Below are 23270 nucleotides of genomic sequence, written 5' to 3' on the forward strand. Positions count from 1 at the left end.
GCGGGGGCTCCCCACAACCCCGTACCCCCTTGCCTCGGGTTTGGGCGCTGTTCAGAGCAGTAATGGGATACAGGGGACTTTTTTCAATTAGGTTCTGATTTCCCCCTGCCTGTTACTATAAAACGCCAGCTGGTCTCGGGCTTCACGGTTCCCGGGGTATTTTCCCCCGTTATTTTAATCTTCCTCTGTAACGCGCCCCACATGTGGGATCGAGCCTTTCAAGGCCGCACGGCGCGGGCCCGGCTTTCTTCTCCGCTGCTTCTCCTTTTTGTGGGTGGATCTCTGCTCTCCGCGGGGCTGGAGGAGGGGACGGCTTCTCCCAGGCCCAGGATTGGGGTGCAGGAGGTGGCCTGCCGGGAATCATGGCGGGCTCCGTGGCACGGGGGCCCAGCCCAGGGCGGTGAGGGACTCCCACAGACCGACTTGCACCTCGGCCAGACCGCAGACCACATCCCAGCTCTGCTGCAGCCAGGCCTGTCGCCTTTCTGAGGCTCAGTCTCCCCACCAGCACCCGGGGCTGGAAAGGCACCTCCATTCTGGAGCCGGCTGTGATGGGCACATGCCAAGGGGCCCTGCATCACCAGAAAACGCTCACCCGTCACCTTGAATCTGGCACTGTGGCATCCGGGAAGCACTGAGGCGTCTCTAAGGACCCCGGACCCCACACTGACATCCCTCAGAGGCAGAGTGGAGAGGGTGCGGGCCCCTCACCCCCCTGGCTGGGGTAGGGGCTTCCTGGGGCGTGACTGACCCCTCTCTGTGGCCTTTGAGCCGTTCTGCCCATGGCTGCCCCGTGGCAGCAGAGCCTGGGCTGCTCTGGGCAACACAGATGACCTGCACACGCGTCTGGCACGAACCTGGGCTTCTGGGGAGGAGTCTGGGCTCTGCCGAGTGCCGTGCTTGCCTGCTTGGATGCTTCAGGACCTGTCCTGGTCACTCGGACACCTGGACGCTGTGTGGCGCTGGTGCAGCACTTCAGGGCATCCCGCAGCACTGGGGGCAGGTGCCCGCAGGGGCCTTGGCAGGACTGCAGCCTCTGTGGCCCTCTGGGTGCTGGGCGAGGGTGTCCTGGGGGAGGGGGTGGGTGGGCAGTGACCGGGATGACCCCCACTTGCGGCTGTTGAGCAAAAGGGACCAGGAGCACCAGATGGGCAGCTGTAGGCCCCATGTTCCCCCCAGGTCTCTGGATGTAGCCTGACCTGGGGGTTCCTGCAAGACCCGCTTGGCCCAGTCCAGTCCTGGGAGCAGCACGAAGGGGGCCAGCCTCCCCCACCCTGCGGGCACCTGCTTATTGTGCCACCATCTGAAACTCAGCCCTGGGAACTTTGGGGGTTTCTGGGCAGACCTGGAAGCTGGCGCGGAAGAGTCTGTCCCCCAGGCAGGTGTGCTCCGTGCTGGGGACCCCCATGGAACCGCATTTCTTACCAGCCCTATGCCTGTCAGTGAGAGCTCAGCCCCTTCGGGAGCCCCAGCCCCATGCAGGCCTGAGGGAAGGCAGTGCAGTGCATGAGCAGGGGTCACCTCTGACCCACCATGCTAGGGCTGGCTCAGGACGCTAGAACTGGTGGGCTGGGAGCAGAAACCTGCAGTGTGAGAGATCACTCATGCCTGAGCCTGCAGTGCACCAGGAGGTCTACTGTGTCCCAGGGGTCTGCAGTGTCCCGGGGGTCTGCATTGTCCTTGGGGGTCTGCAGAGTCCTGGGGGTCTGCAGTGCACTGGGGGTCTGCAGTGTCCTGGAGGTCTTCAGTGTCCTGGGGATCTGCAGTGCACTGGGGATCTGCAGTGTCCTGGGGTCTGCAGTACACTGGGGGTCTAAAGTGTCCTGGGGGTCTGAAGTGTCCTGGGGATCTGCAGTGTCCTGGAGGTCTGCAGTACACTGGGTGTCTGCAGTTTCCTGGGGGGTTGCAGTGCACAAGGGTCTGCTGTGCATCAGGGTGTCTGCTGTGTACCGGGTGTCTGCAGTGTACCAGGGAGGTCTGCAGTACACTGGGGGGGGGGGGCGGGGAGGGTCTGCAATGTTCCAGAGGAGTCTGAAGTGCACCAGGGGATCTGCAGCATGTGGGAGGTCTGCAGCATGCTGGGGGATCTTCCACGTGTGGGGGTGTCTTCAGTGCCAGGGGGGCTCTGCAGTGTGTCAGGGGGGTTGCAATGTGCAGGGGGGGCTTCAGTGCATGGGGGTGTCTGCAGTGTGTGGAGGATCTGCAATATACTGGGGGGGTCTGCAGATGAGGGAGTATGCTGGGTGGTCTGCAGGTGAGCGAGGCATCGGGCATATTGGGCCAAGCTGGGATCATGGGTTTTGAGAAAACATTGGGATTAAATTGTTGGTGAGTTGAACGGGAAAGTGTCCTGCCCAGGAGGGGCCGGGAGAGGGGTGTTGGCCAACCCACTCGGGGAGACGGTCCACCCTCTGAGTGGGCTCGCCCACGAGACTCCTGATGCACAGAGACACCCCTGCAGGAAATCCCGGCCTGGGTGTGTCTGTTCAGCACCTGGCATGTGTCCTGCACTGGGCCGGAGGGCAGAGGGACCTGCTGCTGAGGGACCGTCTTCATCTCTGCGTGCAGAGCCCAGCACCAGGCCAGTGCGGGAACGCAGTGGGGGACTAACGATGGGGCGGGGTGGTGGCCTGCTGACTCCCCAAGCAAGTGTCCTTCTGCCTAAGGCCCGGCGACGGGGGGGAGAAGCAGCACAGCCCCCAGCCCAGCCGAGGGGGCAGCCCGCAGAGCACAGCGGCCCCTGTGTCCGTGCGGGTCCCCTCCCTGCCCGCCTCTAGTCTCCATGGCCAGGGTGGCTTTTCGCCGTAGCCCACCTGGGATGACCATGCACAGCCTCCCTTCTGAGTGGAGCCACTGAGCCTGCACAGCCCCAGGTGGTAGACTGCAGGAGGAGCAGGTAGACGCCTGGGAGGAGCAGGAGCACCTGGGTGAAGCAGAAGCACAGCTGGGCAAGTGGGATCTTAGCTGGGCAGCAGCACAGCTGGGCAGAGCAAGAGCACACCTGGTGGAGTGGAAGCACACCTGGATATAATGGGAGCACACCTAGGCGTAACGGGAGCACACCTGGTGTAATGGGAGCACACCCGGTGTAATGGGAGCACACCTGGGTGTAACGGGAACACACCTGGTATAATGGGAGCACACCTGGTGTAACGGGAGCACACCTGGGTTTAATGCGAACATACCTGGTGGAGTGGGAGCACACCTGATTGGAGCAAGTGCCGAGCACTGGTCTTTCCGCCCACGGGCACTGGGCCAGCAGAGGGACAAGCCCCAGTCCAGGACCGAGGCCCGCTGCCTCCACCCACTGCTCTTCCTGAACTGGACTTGCAAAGCTGGGGTTGGGGTCAAGGTCTGTTGTGAAGCTTCCTTCTGGGTGACGAGAGTGACACGCTGTTGCAAGGCGTGGCTGGGAGTCCACGTGGCTGGAGACTGGGTGCGGGGCTCGGATGCAGGGCTGGAAGGGCGGTGCCCCATCCGGCCTCTGGGGTGACTGCGGGAAGGAAGGGGATGCCAGTTCCAGGTCAGAGCGCCTGGGACAGAGGCTGTGGGGGGAGCAGAACCTAAAGGAGGCGCTGTGGGAGTCTCTACCCGCCCAGTCCCAACCCAGCAATGCCCACTGTCCAATATGGAACCAGGTATGTGGTGGGCACTGGATAGTTGAACAGCCCAGAGGAATCTGGGATGACAAGTATGCCAATACGGGCACCAATGTGGGCATCAACATACACGTCAACTTGAGCACAGTGTGGGCGTTAATGTCAGTACCAGATGGTGCCAGTGAAGGCACTGATGTGGGCACCGTTGTGGGCACTGATGATACCATTAATGTCAGCACAACGGGGGCAACAAAGGGGTGCCAATTTGGTACTTATGTAAACATTAATGTGGACACTGATGGGCATGATGTGGACACCAATATGAGAACCTGTGGACACTGATGTGGGCACTGTGTAAAGACTGACATATACATTGATGTGGACATCGACACTGATGTGGGCACCAGCATGGGCACTGACGTGGGCACTGTTCAGCCCTACCACCACTGGCCCGGCTGCGCAGAGCCCGTGAGTGCTGGTGTCCACTCTGGGGCCTTCAGATGAGCCCTGGTGTTGACTGCATTGTCTTGAAATTGTGGACAGGGGAACTGGATCATGGGCACTGCCCACACCTCACCAGGCCGGGTCTGTCCCGGCTCAGCTCTGAGCCTTGGCCCCCAGCTGTGGGAGCTCGGGCTGTGCCCATGCCTGGACGCATGGCCCTGCCCTTCAGACGCCAACAGAGAAAGAAGCTTCCAGACTCAGAGGCTGCACGGCCCTGCCCATTTCTCATTAGGTGCCTTTTCTTCTGGGCTCACCGGGGTTTTCCAGAGAGAAACAGGGTTCTGAGCACTGTCTGGGGGCAGACCAAGAGCCAGAGGACCCTGCCGGGATATGGGACGGGGTGTTCGGGGGCTGCGGGCGCCCCTCACCCGCCTCTCCCACAGTTTGAAGGCTGCAGCAAGGCCTTCTCGCGGCTGGAGAACCTGAAGATCCACCTGCGGAGCCACACGGGCGAGAAGCCGTACCTGTGCCAGCACCCGGGCTGCCACAAGGCCTTCAGCAACTCCAGCGACCGCGCCAAGCACCAGCGCACCCACCTCGACACGGTAGGACCGCGGCAGGGTCCTGCGGCCTCCAGCCCCAGACGGAGGTGACCCCCCGTCTCCCGGTGTCAGCTGTACCGCATCAGGGAGGAGGTGATAAGCTGTCACCTCCCCTGGAGAGGAACCTCCCCGCCCCCATCACAGCCCCCATGCTCCCCTGGGTCACCCCAGAACAGGCCACTCTGGGCCTCCCTGGCCACCAGCCCTGGAACGGGCACAGCTCTCTGTCCTGAGCATTGGGGGGTCCCGAGAAGGCTGAACACGCCCTGCCTGTGTGCCCTCCTTTGCCCGGCCTTCCGGTCGAGGCACCCTGAAGACCCCCTCCCTCCATGCACCTCACCCTGAGCCCCTGCCTGCCCCTCTCTGCTTCCCACCAGGATCCGGGTGCTGCCAGGAGCAGGTTGGGCGGCCTGAGCACCCAGCTGCCGCCACACGCAGAGGGCGGAGCCTTTGGGCCTTTCTGGTAGGGCTGGGAGACCCAGGGCCCGACAGAGACGGGGCAGAGGCAGGCGAGGAGGCCTTGTTGGGGGTGTGCTGCTCTCTCGGCTTCCCTGTCCCCCCCAATCCTGGGTGAGGGTCAGGCAGGGCCAGGCCTTGTCAGGCCCTTGGAGGGCCATGAGGGGTCCCCCAGACACCCCCCCCCCCCGCCTTGCCCCAGGGGAGGTGAGGAGGGGCTCCAGTGACGCCCCCTTCATTGCCAGCAAGAAGCAGTGGCGCCAGGTTGTGTCCCCCGGGTCGTGTCCCCCCAGATGCCACAAGGCACCCCAGGCCTCTGGGGTCAGCTATCCGGGGTTAGCCGCTCCCTGCCATTTCTGGGACCCAGCCCCAAGGCATCAGGCCTCTGGCCCTGCTGGGCCCTGAATGAACCCCAGGGTTTGTCTCAGTCTCTGTCTCCCCCAGGGGCCCCTGAGGCTAGGCAGGGGCATGGGGGACAGTGAGCAGACCCGAGCCCACTCACTCGCACCCCACAGAAACACCACAGGCAGCTCTGGGCACCGGGCGCTTCCCCAGCACCCACAGTGGGGAGGTGGTCAGGCCCCCACCCTGACACACCCGAAGAGCAGCTTCTCCCCACAGGCAGGAGAGTCCAATGGACGGACCAGAGAGAACCTGCCGGGTTCTGGCCTTCCTCAGGCCTCCTGGGCCTCCGTTTCCTCAGACACGACCTCAGAGACAGCAGTAGGGGTGTCAGGCCCCCACAGTCCTCACTTCCTGTCGACTGACCAACAGCTCCCTCAGAGGAGTTCTCTCTCACTGCCCTGCTCCAACCTCAGTTTCCCCATCAGCTGGTAGGTTGTCGTTGTCCCTCCTTTGCCGCCTCCCTGGATGGCTCTGGGCTACGTGGAGGCTGCAGACAGGGTAGTGTCCCTGCCTGCCTGGAGCCTGGGGGCTGAGCATGTGGGGGCAACCTCAGCACCTCAGAGGTCCCAGGGTGGAGAAATGTCCGCACCCATCAGGCCCTGGAAAAACAAACGGAAGTGGCCTGAGGCCCGTCTCCCTGCAGGGCTGTGTGCTTGCTCGGGGCACAGGCGCAAAGGCACAGGGTTCGCATCAGTGTGCCTGGGACAGGGTGTGGGGCGAGGCAGGGCAGGAGAAAGGGGTGTGTATGTGTGTGTGTGTGTGTGTGTGTGTGTATCAGAGAGCAAGATTGTGAGTGTGTGAGTGTGTTTGTGTGAGTGTATATAAATGTGTGTGTCTGGGTGTGTGTATTGTATATGTGTGAAGGTCTTTATATATGTGTGAGTATGTATCGTGTGAAAGTGTGTGAAGGGAATATACGTGAGTGTGTATACAAGTATATGTGTGTGAGAGAGTATTGTGTGAGAGTGAGTGTATGTAAGAGTATTGATTGTTAGTGTGTGTGTGTGAGTGTGTGTGAGAGGATATGTATATGTGAGAGAGACGGCGGTGCGTGTGAGTGTGTGTGAGTGTGTGTGTGAGAGAGTGAGTGTGTTTGTGAGTGTGTATGAGTGTGTGTATGTGAGTGTTTATGAGTGTGTGTGTGAGTGCATGTGTGAGAGCGTGTGTGTGTAGGTGTGTTTGTGAGTGCATGAGTGTGAGTCTGTGAGTGTATATGTGAGAGTGTGTGTGTGAGTGCATGTAGGTATGTCTGTGAGTGTGTGTGAGTATATGTGTTGTGCGAGCGTGTGAGACTCGGGGTGGGGGTCTCGGGCAGGCCGCCTGCCCTCCCTACACCTCCCCGCGCTGCAGCTTCTCACGCTCTGTCTCTCTCTTTTTGCTCTCCTCTGTCTCTAACCGGGCAACTCTCCGTGGCAGAACCAAGGTACGGTCCTCTCCTCCTGCTCCCCCCTGAGGTCAGTCAGGGCAGCCCACGTGGGCGTGCCTGAAGGGAACACTCACGTCTGCTCCCGGTCCCCCTCAGGAGCTCCCTGAGGCCAGAGGGGCCCCGTGTGCAGGCCCAGCAGGCAGGATGTGGGACCGGAGGGGGAGGGGTGCAGGAGGAAGGTTCCACAGCAGGCTTGCTGGTGGGTGGGGAGGCACGGGGCAGGGACGGACAAACAGGCAAGGACGGGCAAGGACAGACAGACAGGCGCAGATGGGTAGGGACGCACAGACAGGGGAGGACAGGCAGGGATGGACAGACAGGCGAGGATGGGCAGGGATGGACGGACAGGCGAGGATGGGCAGGGATGGACAGACAGACGAGGAAGGGCAGGGACGGTCGGACAGGCGCAGATGGGCAGGGACGGACAGACAGGGGAGGACAGGCAAGGATGGACAGACAGGGGAGGACAGGCAGGGACGGACAGACAGGCAAGGACGGGCAGGGACGGACGGACAGGCGAGGACGGGCAGGGACAGACAGACAGGGGAGAACGGGCAAGGACAGACAGACAGGCGCAGATGGGTAGGGACGCACAGACAGGGGAGGACAGGCAGGGATGGACAGACAGGCGAGGAAGGGCAGGGACGGTCGGACAGGCGAGGACGGGCAGGGACGGACAGACAGGGGAGGACGGGCAAGGACAGACAGACAGGCGCAGATGGGTAGGGACGCACAGACAGGGGAGGACAGGCAGGGATGGACAGACAGGCGAGGATGGGCAGGGATGGACGGACAGGCGAGGATGGGCAGGGATGGACAGACAGACGAGGAAGGGCAGGGACGGTCGGACAGGTGCAGATGGGCAGGGACGGACAGACAGGGGAGGACAGGCAAGGATGGACAGACAGGGGAGGACAGGCAGGGATGGACAGACAGGCAAGGACGGGCAGGGACGGACGGACAGGCGAGGACGGGCAGGGACAGACAGACAGGGGAGAACGGGCAAGGACAGACAGACAGGCGCAGATGGGTAGGGACGCACAGACAGGGGAGGACAGGCAGGGATGGACAGACAGGCGAGGAAGGGCAGGGACGGTCGGACAGGCGCAGATGGGCAGGGACGGACAGACAGGCGAGGACGGGCAGGGACCGACGGACAGGCGAGGACGGGCAGGGACGGACAGACAGGGGAGGACGGGCAAGGACAGACAGACAGGCGCAGATGGGTAGGGACGCACAGACAGGGGAGGACAGGCAGGGATGGACAGACAGGCGAGGAAGGGCAGGGACGGTCGGACAGGTGCAGATGGGCAGGGATGGACAGACAGGGGAGGACAGGCAGGGACGGACAGGGACGGACAGACAGGCGAGGTTGGCCGCCCTGAGTCACAGACCTGTGGTGTGAGGTGTCCCTGAGGGGCCAGCAGCACCATCTCTGAGGGACTGGCCCGAGTGAGGGGAGATTGGAGGCGCTCGAGCAGGGTGGGTCAGTGACCGCCGCGGGGAAGGACACGCAGCCTTGCCCCGGCCCCAGGCCCTGCACTTAGCCCGAACCTGGGATGCCTGTGGTGCCGGGGCCTGACTGCCACCAGGGTGCCTGCCTCTCCCCGAGGGCCCCTGCGTCTGTGACCCTTGTTCCGTGCTGTCCCCTCTCTCCCGCACCTCGTGCCCCTCCCTGTCCGCACACAGCTCCCTCAGCCCGGCAGACTGGGAGGGGCTGTGTGGGGGTCCGAGGGAGACACAGCCCCCCGCGCCCCCCAGGGCTGAAGGAGACCATCCCGGCGGGGCTGCGGGAGGACGCGGGGGTCCCCCTCTCGGCTGCGCCCCGAGTCACCGCCTGCGCTCTCCTCGCAGAAGCCCTACGCCTGCCAGATCCCCGGCTGCTCCAAGCGCTACACGGACCCCAGCTCCCTGCGCAAGCACGTCAAGGCCCACTCGGCCAAGGAGCAGCAGGTGCGGAAGAAGGTAGGGGCCCGACCCCCCCTCTGAGCACCCCAGACGTCTCTGCCCCCCTCGGCCGCTTCCAGGCCCCCGCACCTGGGCGCGCCCTGCCCAGGAAGCACCTCCAGTTGCTCTGCGTCCACTCTGTGGCTTGGCCCCCTGCCTGGCCAGGGCCTGGCCTGCACCGGGGGCACAGGAGGCCCATGTCCCTCCCCGGGCTTATGATTGCCGAAGGTGCCCAGCCTGCAGGGACGCTCCCGGGGCCCTGGTCACTTCTCAGTCCTGTGCACTGCTCTCCTAGGCCAGAGGGGGGCGCTGTGGGGCTGCCTGAAGGCTGTCGCGCAGGGTCCCAAGGCTGAAATACAGGACAGGAGTTGGGCCAGGACTCTGGACAAGCGGGTAAGTAAGGAATGAGTTTGTCCAGTGACGCTGACCAAGGGGACCCGAATGGACAATGCTGGTCATTGTGAGGACAGTGGGCACTTGCCCGGCCTAAGCGGAGCACGCTAAGCCCCAGCCCTGCCCCGGTGTTGGGGCAGTGACCGGTGGACAGTGCGGCTATTTGGGAGGTCTGAGGCAGAGTGGACAAGCTGTTCTGGAAGATGAGTGGGGTCTTGGGGGCAGGGGAGAGCAGGAGAGAGGGTGGGGGGTTCCTGGGGCGGCCTGGGGGGTGGGGGCCTGGGGTCTGCGGGCTGGGCAGAGGGCGGGGTGGAGCTCCCCAGTGCCAGACCCGGGGACAGGCCAGAGGGCGCCCCTGCAGGAAGACGAGAGCCCTCAGGGCCCAGCCTGGGGACAGGACTCGGCCAGGGCTGCGGAGGTCTGGGAAGGGGGTCCTGGCACTAGGAAGGAGGCCCAGCGGCTGGTGTGGGGGTACCAGCAAGACACGGGAGGACAGAGGAGAAGCACATGCACATATGTCCAGCCCTGCCCTCGGAGCAGGTCAGCAGGAAGACGGCGGAGACAGACTTGAGGCTGCATCTGTCCACGGGAGGGGCCTTCTCCGCAGTGGGAAGACCTGCAGACGTGGGTCTTCATCCTGCAGCAAGTGGGAGACCCCCAAAACAGGGGAGCAGGAAGTCAGGTCAAGGCCCCCGGGGCCCGCACCTCTCAGCAGGTGCAGCCCACTCCCCTCGCTCCATCCTGCCCCGTGCACACGGTAATGAAGAGGTAGGGGATGACCTGTGCCCCCATTTTAGAGGTGTGGAGACTGAGGCTGCACCATCTGTGGGAGGGACGGAGCTGGGGCCAGGCGGGCTCTCCCCCACACCCTGAGCTGAGCTCATGTCAGGGCGGCCTTGGGCAGGGCAGGCGGTGCCCAGAAGCCGGCCCCGGCCCTGGTTTTCCCAGGCCCATGCTTGGTGCGTGCAGCACCCCAGGGACCCAGGACCCTGGACCTGCAAACTCCCCAACAATAGCCGCTGGAGGTGGCGCGTACGCTGGGTGAAGGGCCCTGGTGCTCTGACAAGGCCTTGGCAGCCGCGCTGCATTTCAGAGAGAATTAGAAATGCTTTTCTTCCCTAATTCCCCTCTCCCGCTGCTCCTAATCCGATCGACATTGCGGTCTCGGGAACATGCCTCGGCCTTCATTTGCCAGAAACTTAATTGACATGGAAAACAGCTGCTGGGTCAGGTTGCCGAGCCCACAGGACCCCGGGCCTCCCCGAGCTGGGCGCTGGCCCTTCCGGCCCCAGAGACGGAGCCCCCAGCGCCCCCCCCCCACACCCCTCCAGGCTGCCTCTGGGCAGTGCTGCCGGGACGAGGCCTTCTCAGCTTCCACCCCTCTGGCCCGTGGTGTCCTGGTGTCCGTGGAGGGAGACTTGGCACAAGCCAAACGTTCAGCCCCAGTGGCCCAGCCCGGGGGGGTCCCCGAACAAAGGGGTTCTCCCTCTCCACACGCAGACCCTCCCTGCACCCCCTCCCCCTCCCTGGGCCCTGGGGAGGACAGGGTCTTGCTGGAGGTCAGGGTGTCTCGCCAACGCCATTCTCCGCTGGGGGCTGGGCTGTGAGGGCCTTCCCAGCCCGTGATGAGCTGCAGTCTGTGAACCCGAGCATAACCCTGCTTGTCTGTTTTTTCTTCTCCTTTGTTTTGTTTGTCTTGTTGGGGGGCCACTCCTAGTGGGGCTCAGGGCCGACTCCTGGCTCTGCACTCAGGGATCGCTCCTGGTGGGGCTCAGGGGACATGGGGGGCTGGGGATCAAGTCCTCTGTATCATTGCTCCAGGCCCTGAGCTTATGTTGTGCCATGGCCTCAGCCGGCTGGAGCTCACTCACTGTCCACACTGCACAACCTCACAGTGCTTGCAGTGGGCCTGTTCACTGCACAGATGGAGGGAGCACTGCAGAGATGGGGAGTCTGCACAAACCGTGGTCACTGCACAGATGGGGTCACTGTACAGATTGGGGTCACTGCACAGGTGGGGGTCACTGCACAGATGAGGTCATTGCATAGTTGGGGTCACTGCACAGATGAGGTCACTGCATAGTTGGGGTCACTGCACAGATGGGGATCACAGCACAGACAGGGGTCACCACACAAATGGGGGTCACCACACAGATGGGGGGTCACTACACATATGGAGGTCACTATACAGATGAGGGTCACTGCATAGTTGGGGTCACTGCACAGATGGGGTCACTGCACATTTGGGGTCTCTAGACAGTGTCACTGCACAGTTGGGGTCTCTGCACAGACAGTCACTGCACAGTCACTGCACAGGGGATTCAGGGCGTGGACTGGGTCTCAGGAGAGGACAGGAGCAGGCCCCCAGCAGCTGGCCTGTACTGAGCCCCTCTCTGTGCTTTCTCCCAGCTGCATGTGGGCGCAGAGTCGGACGCCGCCACGCTGACTGAGTGCCTGGGCCTGCAGCAGCTGCGCGGGGCCACCCCACTGCCGGCCACCGACGGGAAGGGGAACCGCGCCCTGGGCCAGGAGCTGCTCCCAGGTAGGCTCTGGGGGCCACGGGGCAGTTGCCCCTTCTCACGCCCCTCGGGCAGTTCCTCTCAACTGGGCTCTGACGCACCAGACACCCCCTCAGCCCCTCCACGTCCACCCCTGAAGGCCAGGTTTCCCCCACCTGGCTCCTAGCTTCAGAGAAAATGGACGCACCTCTGAGAGGGGGGTGGGGGTGCCCAGCCTTAACCCTTTCCAGCTTTTCTCCGAGGCCCGGAGCTGGACACCCCCCAAACCTCTGGGCACCCTCCAGGCCCTTCCAGTCAGACTCCCTGAGCCTCTGGGCAGGGTGCGGGCAGGTGTCAGCCCCGTGGCTGAGAAACCAGGACAGACCCAGGCAGCAGAGGGGCTGGTACTCCCTGCGTACCCCCAGACGGGGCTTGTAACCTCCATGTCCCCCCCACCCCGATGGGGCTTGTAACCCCCGCCACACACACAGCATCACCATGGCCGACTCTTCCTCAGACTCTGCCCACCTTCTGCCGGTTCTCAAATGACTCCAGCCACTTAGAATATTTTCATTTTCTAGCAGTTGACCCTGCCCCTAGCTCAGTGTTGAGGTAGCAGCGGGTTAAGAGCGTGTCAGAGTCCTCATAGACAGGGTGGTGGGTGCCCTCCAGTGGGGGCAGCGCTCAGGCCAAGACATCCCGGGAAAATGGTCCAGCAGGAGCCTTCTGCCCCCAGGCCAGAGGGACTAAAAGTGCAGAAGGACACCGAGCAGTGACCAGCAGGGAGGAGGTGGCACCTCCCCAACCAGTGTGTCCCGATGGAGCCCCCGACTCTGAGTCAGGCTGACTTGGGAGGGCCAAAGAGAAGGTGGCGACTAATTTTCAGGACAGCTCGGTGCCCAGGGTCCCTGGTGCCATTCTCAGAGCCCGCTCATCTGGGCCCAAGGAGGTTTCCGTGGTCACGTGAAGCAGCCCAAGGCTTGTCCCCAAGATCTGTGTCTAGGGACCAGCAGCAGACTCAGTCCCCAACCTGCTGTCAGTGGGTGGGGTGGGGGGTGGCACCCCAGGAAGTCCATGGAATCAGCAGCGTCTTCATGGTGGGTGGAGGCCATGGGGGTACCACCCCCCGCTCCAGCCTGCTCGGTGACACGAGTGGCTTCAGCCTTAATTCCCGCCCCCTCCCCGGCACCCCCAGACCTGCCATGAGAAGCAGCGCGGCCATGGGCTGCTTCTCCGGTCTCTGTGTGCCCCATTATAGCCATCATGAAGTGCCCATGGGAAGGGGCAGAGCCACGGTCACTTGTCCGATCTGCAACGCTGCAGTTGCCCTTCCTGAGCACGTGCCAGGGGTTCTGTGGGAGGACACGGGCATCTGTACTCAAGTGAGTGTGCATTCACATTTGCACTCAGGGGTCGCGTGCATTCACGCTCGTCCCCGTCCGAGCAGGAGGCGGAGTCTTGAGAGACCAAGTACCTTTGCTGGATGACCCACCTCAGCCCCCCATAAACAGAAGAGGCAGGATCTGAACGCAGGCCACCCTTAGCCAGCCTGCTGCCTCACGCTCTAATGCCCCACCCAGACGCCAGCAGAGCCGGGTCCAGAGGGGAGGGAGGGATCAGCCAGACACACCCAGGGCCCTGTTCCCCCGCCTCAGTCACCTGCAGGTTCTCCTGCCTGCGCTGGCACAGATGTGAGAGAAAGGCTAATGGGTCTTGGCCCAGAGCTGGTGGTGCCGATTTCCAGCCCCGAGTGGTAGGTTTAGGGTGAAGCTGGGCAGTGCTGTGGGACCCCTGTCTGCCTCTCCCCTCAGGACAGTAGAATTCACAACCCTCCCCCCACACACACACACACACCCGACCTGTTCCCAGGGTCACCTGCGTGTCCCCACTTGGCCACCTTCTCTGTATTCATCTTGGAGGGGTGGAAAAGGAGCGTCCAGACAGGGACGTGGACCAGGGCTGGGGATTCCAGGGACAGATTTAAGGCCAGAAGATGCTAGAGAACCTGATGGAGGTGTCTGGATGGGGACCTCTTCCCCTGCCCCAGGGGCCGAGGCAGGCAGCGAGGATGTGAGAAGCCAGAGGTCAGCATGGCCGAAGGAGAGGGAGCAGTGTTTATCGGGATTCATCAGAATTCTGGGCCTGCTTAACTGTCAGGCCCCCAAACTGGTTCATGATGGCAGGTGAGGATGTTTGCGGGGAGGGGGCACGGGGAACCAGGAACCTGAGCAGCACCAGGCCCCACCCGCAGAAATGCCCTCAGCTTAACATTCTGAGCAAGAGCGGTCGAGGACGGAGGGGCTGGGCGCAGAGTGCCCTGAGCACGGCCAGCGTCCTGGTGTCTCCAAGCCGGCCGTTCCCGAGCTGGCCTTCCCGCTCGGAGCCTGTCTCTTGGTGTCAGGCAGAAGACAGGCCGGCTTCACTTCAGAGAGATCCCGACATTCTGCAGACTTCGTCTCTCCAGTTTGAAACGGGATCCTGTGCTCGTCCCTGCTGACAAGCCTTGAGGTGGCTCCGCTAGATAAGGTGGAGAGGAAGCTGGACGCAGAGAGGGTGCCTAGTGGGCAGCGGCTGCTGCCGCTCGGAACCACAGACTCCCGCCGGGCCGGGCGCTGGGAGCTGGGCTCTCACGGGGGCTTCTGTTAACAGGTGCGATGGGAGAGCCTTGGAGGGAACAGAGTCTCCCCTGGGCCACTGTCCCCAACACTCTCTGTTGTGACCCCTGCGGTGGGGCTTCTTTTACTCCCCAAGTGTCGGGTCCCGCCTGCACCCTGCTCCCCGGGAACCCCCACGCAGAGCAGGCCTGGCTCGGAGCGGCCAGCCTGGCACGGGCCAGCCGAGGGCACCCACCACCCAAGAGAGGAAAATTTCCATGAAGGAAGTAGGATGTCATCTTGGGCGTCCTTCCCCACAGATGACCAGGAATGCTGGGTCTTTTGGATTCACTGGGAGCAAAGTGATTTTCCTGATGTGACAGTTGGCCCTGGGTGGACTTGGACCTGCCAGAGTGGACAGCCCTGGGCATGGCCCCCTCACCCTGCCGCTCCCAGCCACTACACAGCCAAGCCAACAACGTGAATTCATTTCAGGGTAAAGGACCCCAATTTCCATTCGAATAAGCACAGTTGTTGAAGAGGCTGCCAACTTGATTCTTGTTTCATTGGCTAAAACGAGCCCCAGGGATGTGGTTCAGTGGTTAGAGCCTGTGCCGAGAATTTCTTTCTTTTTTTTTTTTCTTTATTTATTGCTTTTGGGGTCACACCCAACAGTGCTTAGGGGCTGCTCCTGGCTCTGCACTGAGGAATCACTCCTGGCGGTGCTCAGAGGGACCACATGGGATGCCGGGAATTGAACCGGGTTAGCCGTGTGCAATTCAAACACCCTCCCTGCTTTACCTTCGCTGCCATGCTGAGTATTTCTGAGGCCCTGGGTGAAGTCTGCGGCACAGCGAAACCAAAAAAAAAAAATAGGGGACGGAGAAATTTTCACCCCTTGCTCTGTCCATCTCAGCTTTCAGTCTCACCACTCCCCTCTAACGGGTGCTCCTGAGAGAAGGCGTTTGGGGAGCCCGGGCTTCGGGCATGAACGGATTCATCCCTCTGGCCTTCACCAGGGCAGGAGACTGGGAGTGAAAGGTGCTGTGCCCTGCGAGTGTCTGCTCGAGGTCAGACCCGGGGACAGGAGTTGGGGTCCTTGTGCAGTGCGCAACCTGCCAGCCTGTCCATGACGGATCTCTCTGAGGTCCTGCAGGCCACTGTCCTGGACAGATGCGCCCTAAGGGCTGTGCAGTGGACATCCAGGCTCTGTTACTGCCTCCTGGAGGATGGGGTAGGATGCCTTCTGGCGGTTCTGCTGCTTAGAAAGGATGGTTAAGCCTGGGCTGGACCCTGCTTCTCTCAGCTGCCGCTGGGAGACACAGACCAACCCCCCAGCCCTTGTAGAACAACTCATGAGCGCCAGGGCCCATGCCGGTACACACTCCCTACCTTCGTGCAGACACACACTTGCCCCGACACCCGCCCTGCCCTGTGCCATGCGTCTGCCTTGGCCCCTCAGACAGGTGTGCCCAGAGCACCTGGCGCCATGGTCACCCTCAGCAGATGACCCCTGAGTGCCCCCTGGATGGCTTTTCCTCTTGTCTCACTCTCCTTCCGGGGCCCGGGGCCCTGTCCTGTGACGCTCGTGTGCTTCCCCACAGGTCTCTTCCCTGCTTCTGCTGCCCCCCAGAACGGGCTCACCGCCGGCATCCTGCCGCCCACGCACGAGGGCCCGGCCAGACACCACCTCCTGGATGCCACCGCTTCCCAGCACCACCTGTCGCCTCTGCCCACGACGGAGAGTACCAGGGACGGGTACGGAGAGCGAGCCCATCCTTGGGGGGCGGTTGGGGGGAGGTGGCTGAGGACAGGCCCTGAGAGCCTGCGTGGATTGGTCCACCCCCAAGAGGATCATCAGGGGTCCCCAAGTTGTCACACTCTCTAAGGAAGTGAGCAGAAGGGGCTCTGGGAGCCAGGAGGGGAAAGCATGGTGAAGGAAGTCAAGGAAGACTTTCTGGAGGAGGTGATGTGAAGCCAGGCTCCAAGGTGAGGGGCAGAGTCGGTTGAGCAGAGAAGGGTGTGGAGGGAGAGCTCGGTGTGCTCTGGGAACCAAGGGTCCCGTGTGAGTGACAAATGCAGGAGAGTCGCGGGGTCAGCTAAGCTGGGAGGCCTCGGCAGGACTGGACCTGTTCCCTTTATTCCGTCTTGTGCGTTTCTTGGCCACACCTGCAGTGCTCAGGAGCTACCCTGCCTGTGCTCAGGGATCACTCCTGGTGGTCCCAGGGATAGAACGGGTGTCAGCCGTGTGCAAGGAGGCAGGAGGCTTCCTTGCTGTCTGGGTCCGAGATATGCTGTGGTTTGGGGTTAAGACGTGACCAGCCTGCAGCACGGGGCTAGAAAAATGGGGTGCTGGATGGTAGCCTGAACCAGGGCCACGGAGTCAGGGCTGAGGGAAGGTAGAGAAAGAAACCAGCAGGGTCGGAGCGATAGTACAGCGGGTAGGGCATTTGCCTTGCACGCGGCCCACCCAGGTTCGATCCTCGGCATCCCATATAGTCTCCAAGCACTGCCAGGGATGATTCGTGAGTGCAGAGCCAGGAGGAACACCTGAGCACTGCTGGGTGTGGCCCCCGAACCAAAGGAAAAAGAACCTGTGGGTGGGCAGAGAGATGGGGGTGGGGTGGACAGCAGGGCGCATTTTGTGGAATGACGCAGAGCACAGAGTCAGCGGGACCCAGAGAACACAAGCTCCTCAGCCTGTTTCCTCTTTGGTACGGTGGAATCTAGACCCCCCCTCCTGCAGGGAGCTGGTGAGGAGCACACACGCGCCCGCTACCATCCGTCACCTGAGCAGTCCCGCTAATCAGCCCCTGACACATCCCAAACCGAAAGACGATACACCGCTGGGCCCTGTGGGCTCGCACCTTTGCACCACACGCTGCCCATCTCTCACCACAGCGGCCTGCCGAGTGCCCGGCCAGAATTCCTGCTGCTCGCAGCCGGTGATGACAGGGCCAGACAGGACCCCCGCCTGCCCCGTCGGGCATGGGACACCCTGGAGAGAAAGCCTCCCGCTTGACAGCAAGGCCAGAGCGGCTTGAATGACCCCTTTTTCCAGCCCCGGAGAGAGAGCCTCCCCTTCCTGCCAAAATCAACAGGGCAGGCCACTCCCCGCTCCCCCCAGCTCACGGGGACGGAGGAACAGCTCTGCAGAATTATCTGATTCACTCGAACATATGTGGAGAGGTCCCGACATCCTGAGCAAATGTATTTACCCTGGCGCGGGGAGGACGCCCCGTCGGGGGCTTTTCCCTGGCCTCGTGCGAAGTCTGAAGCCCGCAGCCTGCCAGGCCAGTGGTTTTCTATTAATTTTTATAGGTTCCAATTGAAGCAAAAATATTTGACTTAGGAATCCTCTGCCTGACTCAGAGGCGCGCCTGCAGATCTTTCTTCCTTTCAGAGCAGCTGGGCCCGGTGGGGCAGTGCCGGCTGTTCCTGCTTCCCCACCCCCGCGGGCTGGGAAGGTGGCAGACGGGGGTGGACGGCCGGCCCGAGGCAGGCCAGCAAACCAAGAAACCCAGAAAGGCCTGTTCGTGCCCCGGAGCAGCACCTCCTGCCCCCTTGGGCCTCCTCAGACCAGCCCGTCCCACAACTGGCTGCTGCGTGTCAGCTGTTTGCTGACCAGGCCTGCCACTGAACAGCAGGGCACCCCAGCTGGGGAAGCAGGGAGACGGGATCCCCCTGCATAGCAAATCTGGGGGGCACCAAGCAGCAGGGATGGCGTCAGGGGCAACCGCCCTCCCGGCCACGCCCCTGCCCTCCCTGAACTCTGAGAGGCGACTCCGGCCCGCCCGTGGGCAGTACTGCACGGCCTGCAGAGCACCAGGGTAGACCTGACCACCGATTCAGGCCAGAGGAAGAGGAGGAGCAGGAGGGGAAGGGGGAGGGGGGAGGAAGAGAGGGAGGGGGAGGGGGAAGAAGAGGGGAAGGAGAAGGGAGGGGGAGAGAGGGGGAGGGGCAAGGGAAGGGAGGGGGAGGGGAGGAAGAGGGGAGGGGGAGGATGAAGCGGGAGGGGAGGAGGGGAAGGGTAGAGGGGGAGGGGGAGGGTGGAGGGGGAAAGGAGGGACAGGAAGGATGGAGGGGGAGGGAGAGGAGGGAGGAGAAGGGAAGGGGGAGGGGGAGGAAGAGAGAAAGGGGGAGGGGAGAGGGAGTGGTAGGAAGAGGGGAGGGGTAGAATGGAGGGGGAGGAAAGGGGAGGGACAGGAAGGATGAGGGGGAGGGGGAGGATGGAGAAAGAGGGGGAGGGGAGTATGAAGGGGGAAGGGAGGAGGGGAAGGATGGAGGGGTAGGAGGAGGATGGAGGAAGAGGGGGGGAGAGGGAGGGGGAGAATGGAGGGGGAGGGGAGGGTGTTGGGAGGGGGAGGGGATGGGGGAGGGGGAGAATGGAGGAAGAGGGGGAGGGGGAGGGTTTTGGGAGAGGGGAAGGGGAGGGGGAGGGGAGGAAGGGCGGATTGTGAACTCGGAGCCTTGGTGGGAATCCCACTGATCGATGTGAAGGTCGAGCTGGCACCCATGGGGTGTTGGTGCCGGGCCCAGCTGGACCCTCTTGCTGCCGCCTGTGCCCAGCAGTGAACAGCAGTGCAGCAGGCAGGCAGCGGCTGACAGGGCTGCAGGAAGCAGGCAGGGACGGGCGGAGCCTGCTGGCCTCTTCCCAGGTCCGTGCCTCCAGCACCTGAGTCCAGTGGGCAGGGGACATGCGTGGCCCTGCAGTGGCCCTGGGCCGCACCACTGAGTCTGCGGGGTGCTTGGGTTGGGCCCCCAGTCACCCACAAGGGCCCCTTCTCCCTGGCGCTTGCTGGCGGGCAGCTCTGTGGCTCACGCTGGTCCCGGGAAGCAGACCCCAGAGGCCAGGGAGGGGCCTGCACAGGGGACGGGCCGCCCGGTTCTGGCCGTCCCGCCACGCAGGACACACAGCTGCTCTAGACAAGCCGCCTGAGCGTCCAGAGAGCCCGGGTCTGGCCTGCACCGCGGGCTCCGCAGGAATGGGGCCGGGTCCAACGCCGCAGGGGCAGCAAGCCAAGGAGAAATGGCCGGGGCAGGGGTGGTCCGGGCCACAGCCTCCAAGGGAAGGACAAGCTCCTGGCCCCAGGCTGTTCCTGAGCCCGACGCGCCTGAGGCCAGGGCCGTGTCCGCACGGCTTCCTCTCCTCCCGCCTGGCTGGGACCGGTGAGGGCTGTGCTGCGCGGCCAGGGGAACTGGGACAGCCTCTCTGGGCCTTGATTTTCTGCTCTGCAAGAACACAGAGATATTCCTCAGGGGTCTGGCACGAGGAGAAGCCTCTGTGACAGGTGACAGCATGTGACCTGGACTGTTCATTGTCCCATGAAGGAGACTGTCGTGGGTCCAGCAAGGGTGTGGTAGGGCGGGGTGGGGGGCAGGCATTTATGGGGGATGTAGAGGGTTTGGCAGGGAACCTGGAGGTGCACAGGAGTCTGGACCAGGGTTCAGCAGGGCAGCTGGTGCCTCGCATGGACGAAGTCCCAGGCTCCACCCCAGTGCCCACTCCCAGGGTGGGGGAGGTCTGGGCCACCCCCAGGAGAGCTGAGGGGCTCCTTCTGCCTCAGTGCTTAGGGCTCACTCCACTCCTGGTGGTGCTCCGGGACCATGTGCGGTGTCGGGTTGAGCCCAGGTTGGCTGTGTGCGAGGTCTTAACCCCTGGACCGTCTGTCCGGCTTCTTCACTCTGGCTTGAATGTGATCGCAGATGAAAGCACCCGCTTCTGTCTCACCATGGCCAGCCAGAGCAGGCCAGGTTGGAAGTCCGCTGCCATTGCAGGGGGACAGGCAGCTTCCTGCTAACAGACGTGTCTGGTCTCTCCAGGTTGGGCCCTGGCCTCCTGCCCCCCATGGTCAGCCCCCTGAAGGGACTCGGGCCACCACTGCTGCCTCCATCCTCCCAGGGGCATTCTCCAGGGGGCCAGCCCTTCGCCACGCACCCCAGCAAGCCTCCCTACCCGCCTTTCCAGAGCCCTCCAGCCCCGCCTCTGCCCAGTCCCCAAGGTAAGTGCTGGCTGGTCCCTTCATTGCCGCCTTGGGGACTCAGGAACGAGACCCCAGCGTGGGGAGGCACAGAGGGTCCCTTCGAGGGTGGCATGGCATGGGGCACTTCCAGTGGGAAGTGGGTCTGCGTGAGCCACAGTCCTACCCAGCAGGGGTCAGGGGTGCCAGCGAGAGGGCATCTGAGGGACATGGAGCAGAGAGGGACCTTGGTGACCGTGGCTCTGTGCCCTCTGCAGGGTACCAGGGCAGCTTCCACTCGGTGCCCAGCTGCTTCCCCTACGGTGAGTGCTACCGGCCAGCCGAGGCAGCGGGTGGGGAGGCGCTGTCCGGGGAGGCCCACCCTTTCCACCCGCTGCGGCCCAACGGCTACGCCGGCCTCGGGGCCCCTCTGCCGGCCACAGGTAAGCCTGCCTACTGCTTGCACCCCTGCACCTCTGTGGAGGCTGGCAGCCCTGCACAACCTCGTGCCAAAGAACAGCCCCCCGAGGCCACCCGGCCCAGGCTGTGTCCAGAGAGGCCACGCCCACCCAGCTGTGTCCAGGGTGGCCACGCCCACCCGAGTCAGCTTGGGCCCTGCCCCCACCCCCTGCTAGGCAGAGCGCATGTGCGCTGGGACGCAGTGCAGCTCGGCAGGCTTCAGGCCCAGAGCGGGTGGCCTGCAGCTGAGTTCCAGCAAGAAGTGGGGACACTTTAGAGAGTCGCAGCACATGGGCTGGGCCAGCTCCCTGGATCCCCCAAATCTGCATCAGGCCCGGGCGCAGCTGTGGGCGAGCTGGTTGGGAGAGTCCCACAAGGGGGGCACGCCACCTGGCTGCGGCCCCCAGCACCTCGAGGCGGAGGAAGAAGGACAGAGGGACAGCCGCGCGTGGCTTTAGTGCCCCCCCAGTCAGCTTCTTTCCCCACGTGTGTGGGGGTGTGATCCTGCTGGTTGCGAGCAGCGTGAGGCCTGAGGGTCTCGGGGCCTGGACCCCTGCCTGCGCCCGCCCCCTCCACCTGCACACATCTATCCCACCCCACCCTGTGCACACCTGACGCTATCCTCCCACCTGTCCTGGGCACCCGGCCCTGTGCACATGTGTTCTCCACATGTGACCTGTCCTGGGCCCCTGTCTCTGTACACATATGTTCCCCACATGTGACCTGTCCCAGGCCTCTACCTCTGTACACATATGTTCCTCATATGTGACCTGTCCTGGGACCCTTTCCCTTTCACATGTGTTCCCCACATGTGACCTGTCCTGGGCCCCGTCTCTCTACACACGTGTTCCCCACATGTGACCTGTCCTGGGCCCTTGTCCTTGTGCACATGTGTTCCCATCCTTTAACCTGTCCTGTGCCCCATCCCTGTACATGCATGTTCTCCACATGTGAGCTCTCCCAGCCCCTGCCCTTGTGCACACGTGTTCCTGACGCATTGCATGACCATCTATGTGGGGTGGGGGTGCACAGCTTGAGCTGTGTTGGGACTTCTCATGAGCCTGTGTGCAGCACCCCGTCCCCTGGGAGTGTCCGTGTCTCACACGGGCATCAGGAGACTGGGTGTGTGCTTCTTCCCAGGCAGAGGGTCTGCAAGGGGCTCCTCTGGGGGGTGCCAGGCAGCTCCTGCCCCCACACTGGAGTTGGGGCCCCTGGGCCCGTCCTCCCCCTGCTCTTCAGGTGTGGTCTTGCCCTTGGCCCTGACTCCACTGCCCACCCTCTGCCCTGCTGTGCAGAGAGCAGAGCAGACCAACGAGAGGGCAGCTCACCGCCCTCCCCCCGCCCCGATGCAGCCCACCCACTTTTCCCCCAAACCCATCCAGCTCCAGGGACAGCCTTTGGGGCAGGGGCGAGCTGGCAGCCCCCAGCTGGTTGGAGGCCCCTCCCGGAGCACAGGTCCAGGAGAGCGCCGGTGACTCAGGGAGCTGTGTCCCGGGTGCAAGTCCACGCTTTCCTCATATGCAGGACCCAGGCAGCTGTCCCCCTCAGAGCTAGGCTCTAAACTGCCCACTGTGACCTTGGTGGTGCACAGGGAGACAGGACTGCAGGGGCCCCCTAATTCTCAGGGAAGGCCTGTCCCCTTCTGCAGGGCTCTTAGGTTGGGGGGGTCCTCCTGCCAAGAGAAGAGCAGCCCCTAAGGGCAGTCGCTGACCCCCCACTGCCCCTCCCCCCATCCTCAGTCAGCCCTGCCTGTCTCCCCAGTGCCCGGTGCCCCTCAGCCTCCTCCTGGCTCCTCTGTGCCCGCAGCCCCCCTGCAGGAGCAGAGACGCAGAGCCACCCCAGGACAGGTGGTGCTCCCGAGTCCTCAGCCCCAACCTGTCCCCTGCAGGTTACGAGGCCCTGGCCGAGGCCCCCTGCCCCACAGCACTGCCCTCACAGTCCACCGAAGACGTTGTGTCCAGCGGCACCGAAGACTGTGGCTTCTTCCCCAACGGGGCCTTCGACCACTGCCTGGGCCACATTCCCTCCATCTACACGGACACCTGAGGGCCTGGGCTGCCCCCAGCCTGTTCCCCCCCACCCCCGCCGCCATTCCCACGCACACACCATATGGGGGGCCGGGGCCGGGGGTCTCCAGGATCCGGGCCCCGGGGTCGCACTCGGCTGTGCCTTCCTTCACGCTCCCCGGCGGTTTTGAAATCACAGACCTCGTGTATATAAAATGTACAGAACTTGTTTGCCACTCCCCTGCCAGTTTTATATTTTTGGTTTTACAAGAAAAACATTAAAAACTGGAAACAAGACTGGTTCTGCTTCGGGACTCGGCACAGAGGCCAAAACCGGGAGGAAAGGGGAGGAGGTCACCAAGGAGCCAGGTTGCAGGACTCAGGGGCCCAGGGACCCCCCAGTGGAGGTGGGGGGGGCTGTTGGCATGCAGTGGTCTCCACAGATGGCAGCAGGAGACCAGATGTGTGCCTGAAAACTACA

General features: G+C 63.2%; 1 protein-coding gene across 1 annotated transcript in view; it reads left to right on the top strand.

Annotated features, from left to right (window-relative positions):
• Nucleotides 1-22855, top strand: part of GLIS1 (GLIS family zinc finger 1) — a 185544-nt gene extending 162689 nt beyond the window's left edge. Inside the window, exons 5-11 of the mRNA XM_056122330.1 lie at nucleotides 4487-4648; nucleotides 8787-8897; nucleotides 11682-11814; nucleotides 15969-16122; nucleotides 20188-20366; nucleotides 20603-20767; nucleotides 22672-22855. Of these exons, the coding sequence (XP_055978305.1) occupies nucleotides 4487-4648; nucleotides 8787-8897; nucleotides 11682-11814; nucleotides 15969-16122; nucleotides 20188-20366; nucleotides 20603-20767; nucleotides 22672-22829 (1062 nt within the window). The 3' untranslated portion in view covers nucleotides 22830-22855. The remainder of the gene's footprint in view (nucleotides 1-4486; nucleotides 4649-8786; nucleotides 8898-11681; nucleotides 11815-15968; nucleotides 16123-20187; nucleotides 20367-20602; nucleotides 20768-22671) is intronic.
• Nucleotides 22856-23270: the final 415 nt, after the last annotated feature.

The sequence above is a fragment of the Sorex fumeus genome, unplaced genomic scaffold, assembly GCF_029834395.1.
Source record: "Sorex fumeus unplaced genomic scaffold, SorFum_2.1 ptg000045l, whole genome shotgun sequence".
In the NCBI taxonomy this organism is placed as follows: Eukaryota; Metazoa; Chordata; class Mammalia; order Eulipotyphla; family Soricidae; genus Sorex; species Sorex fumeus.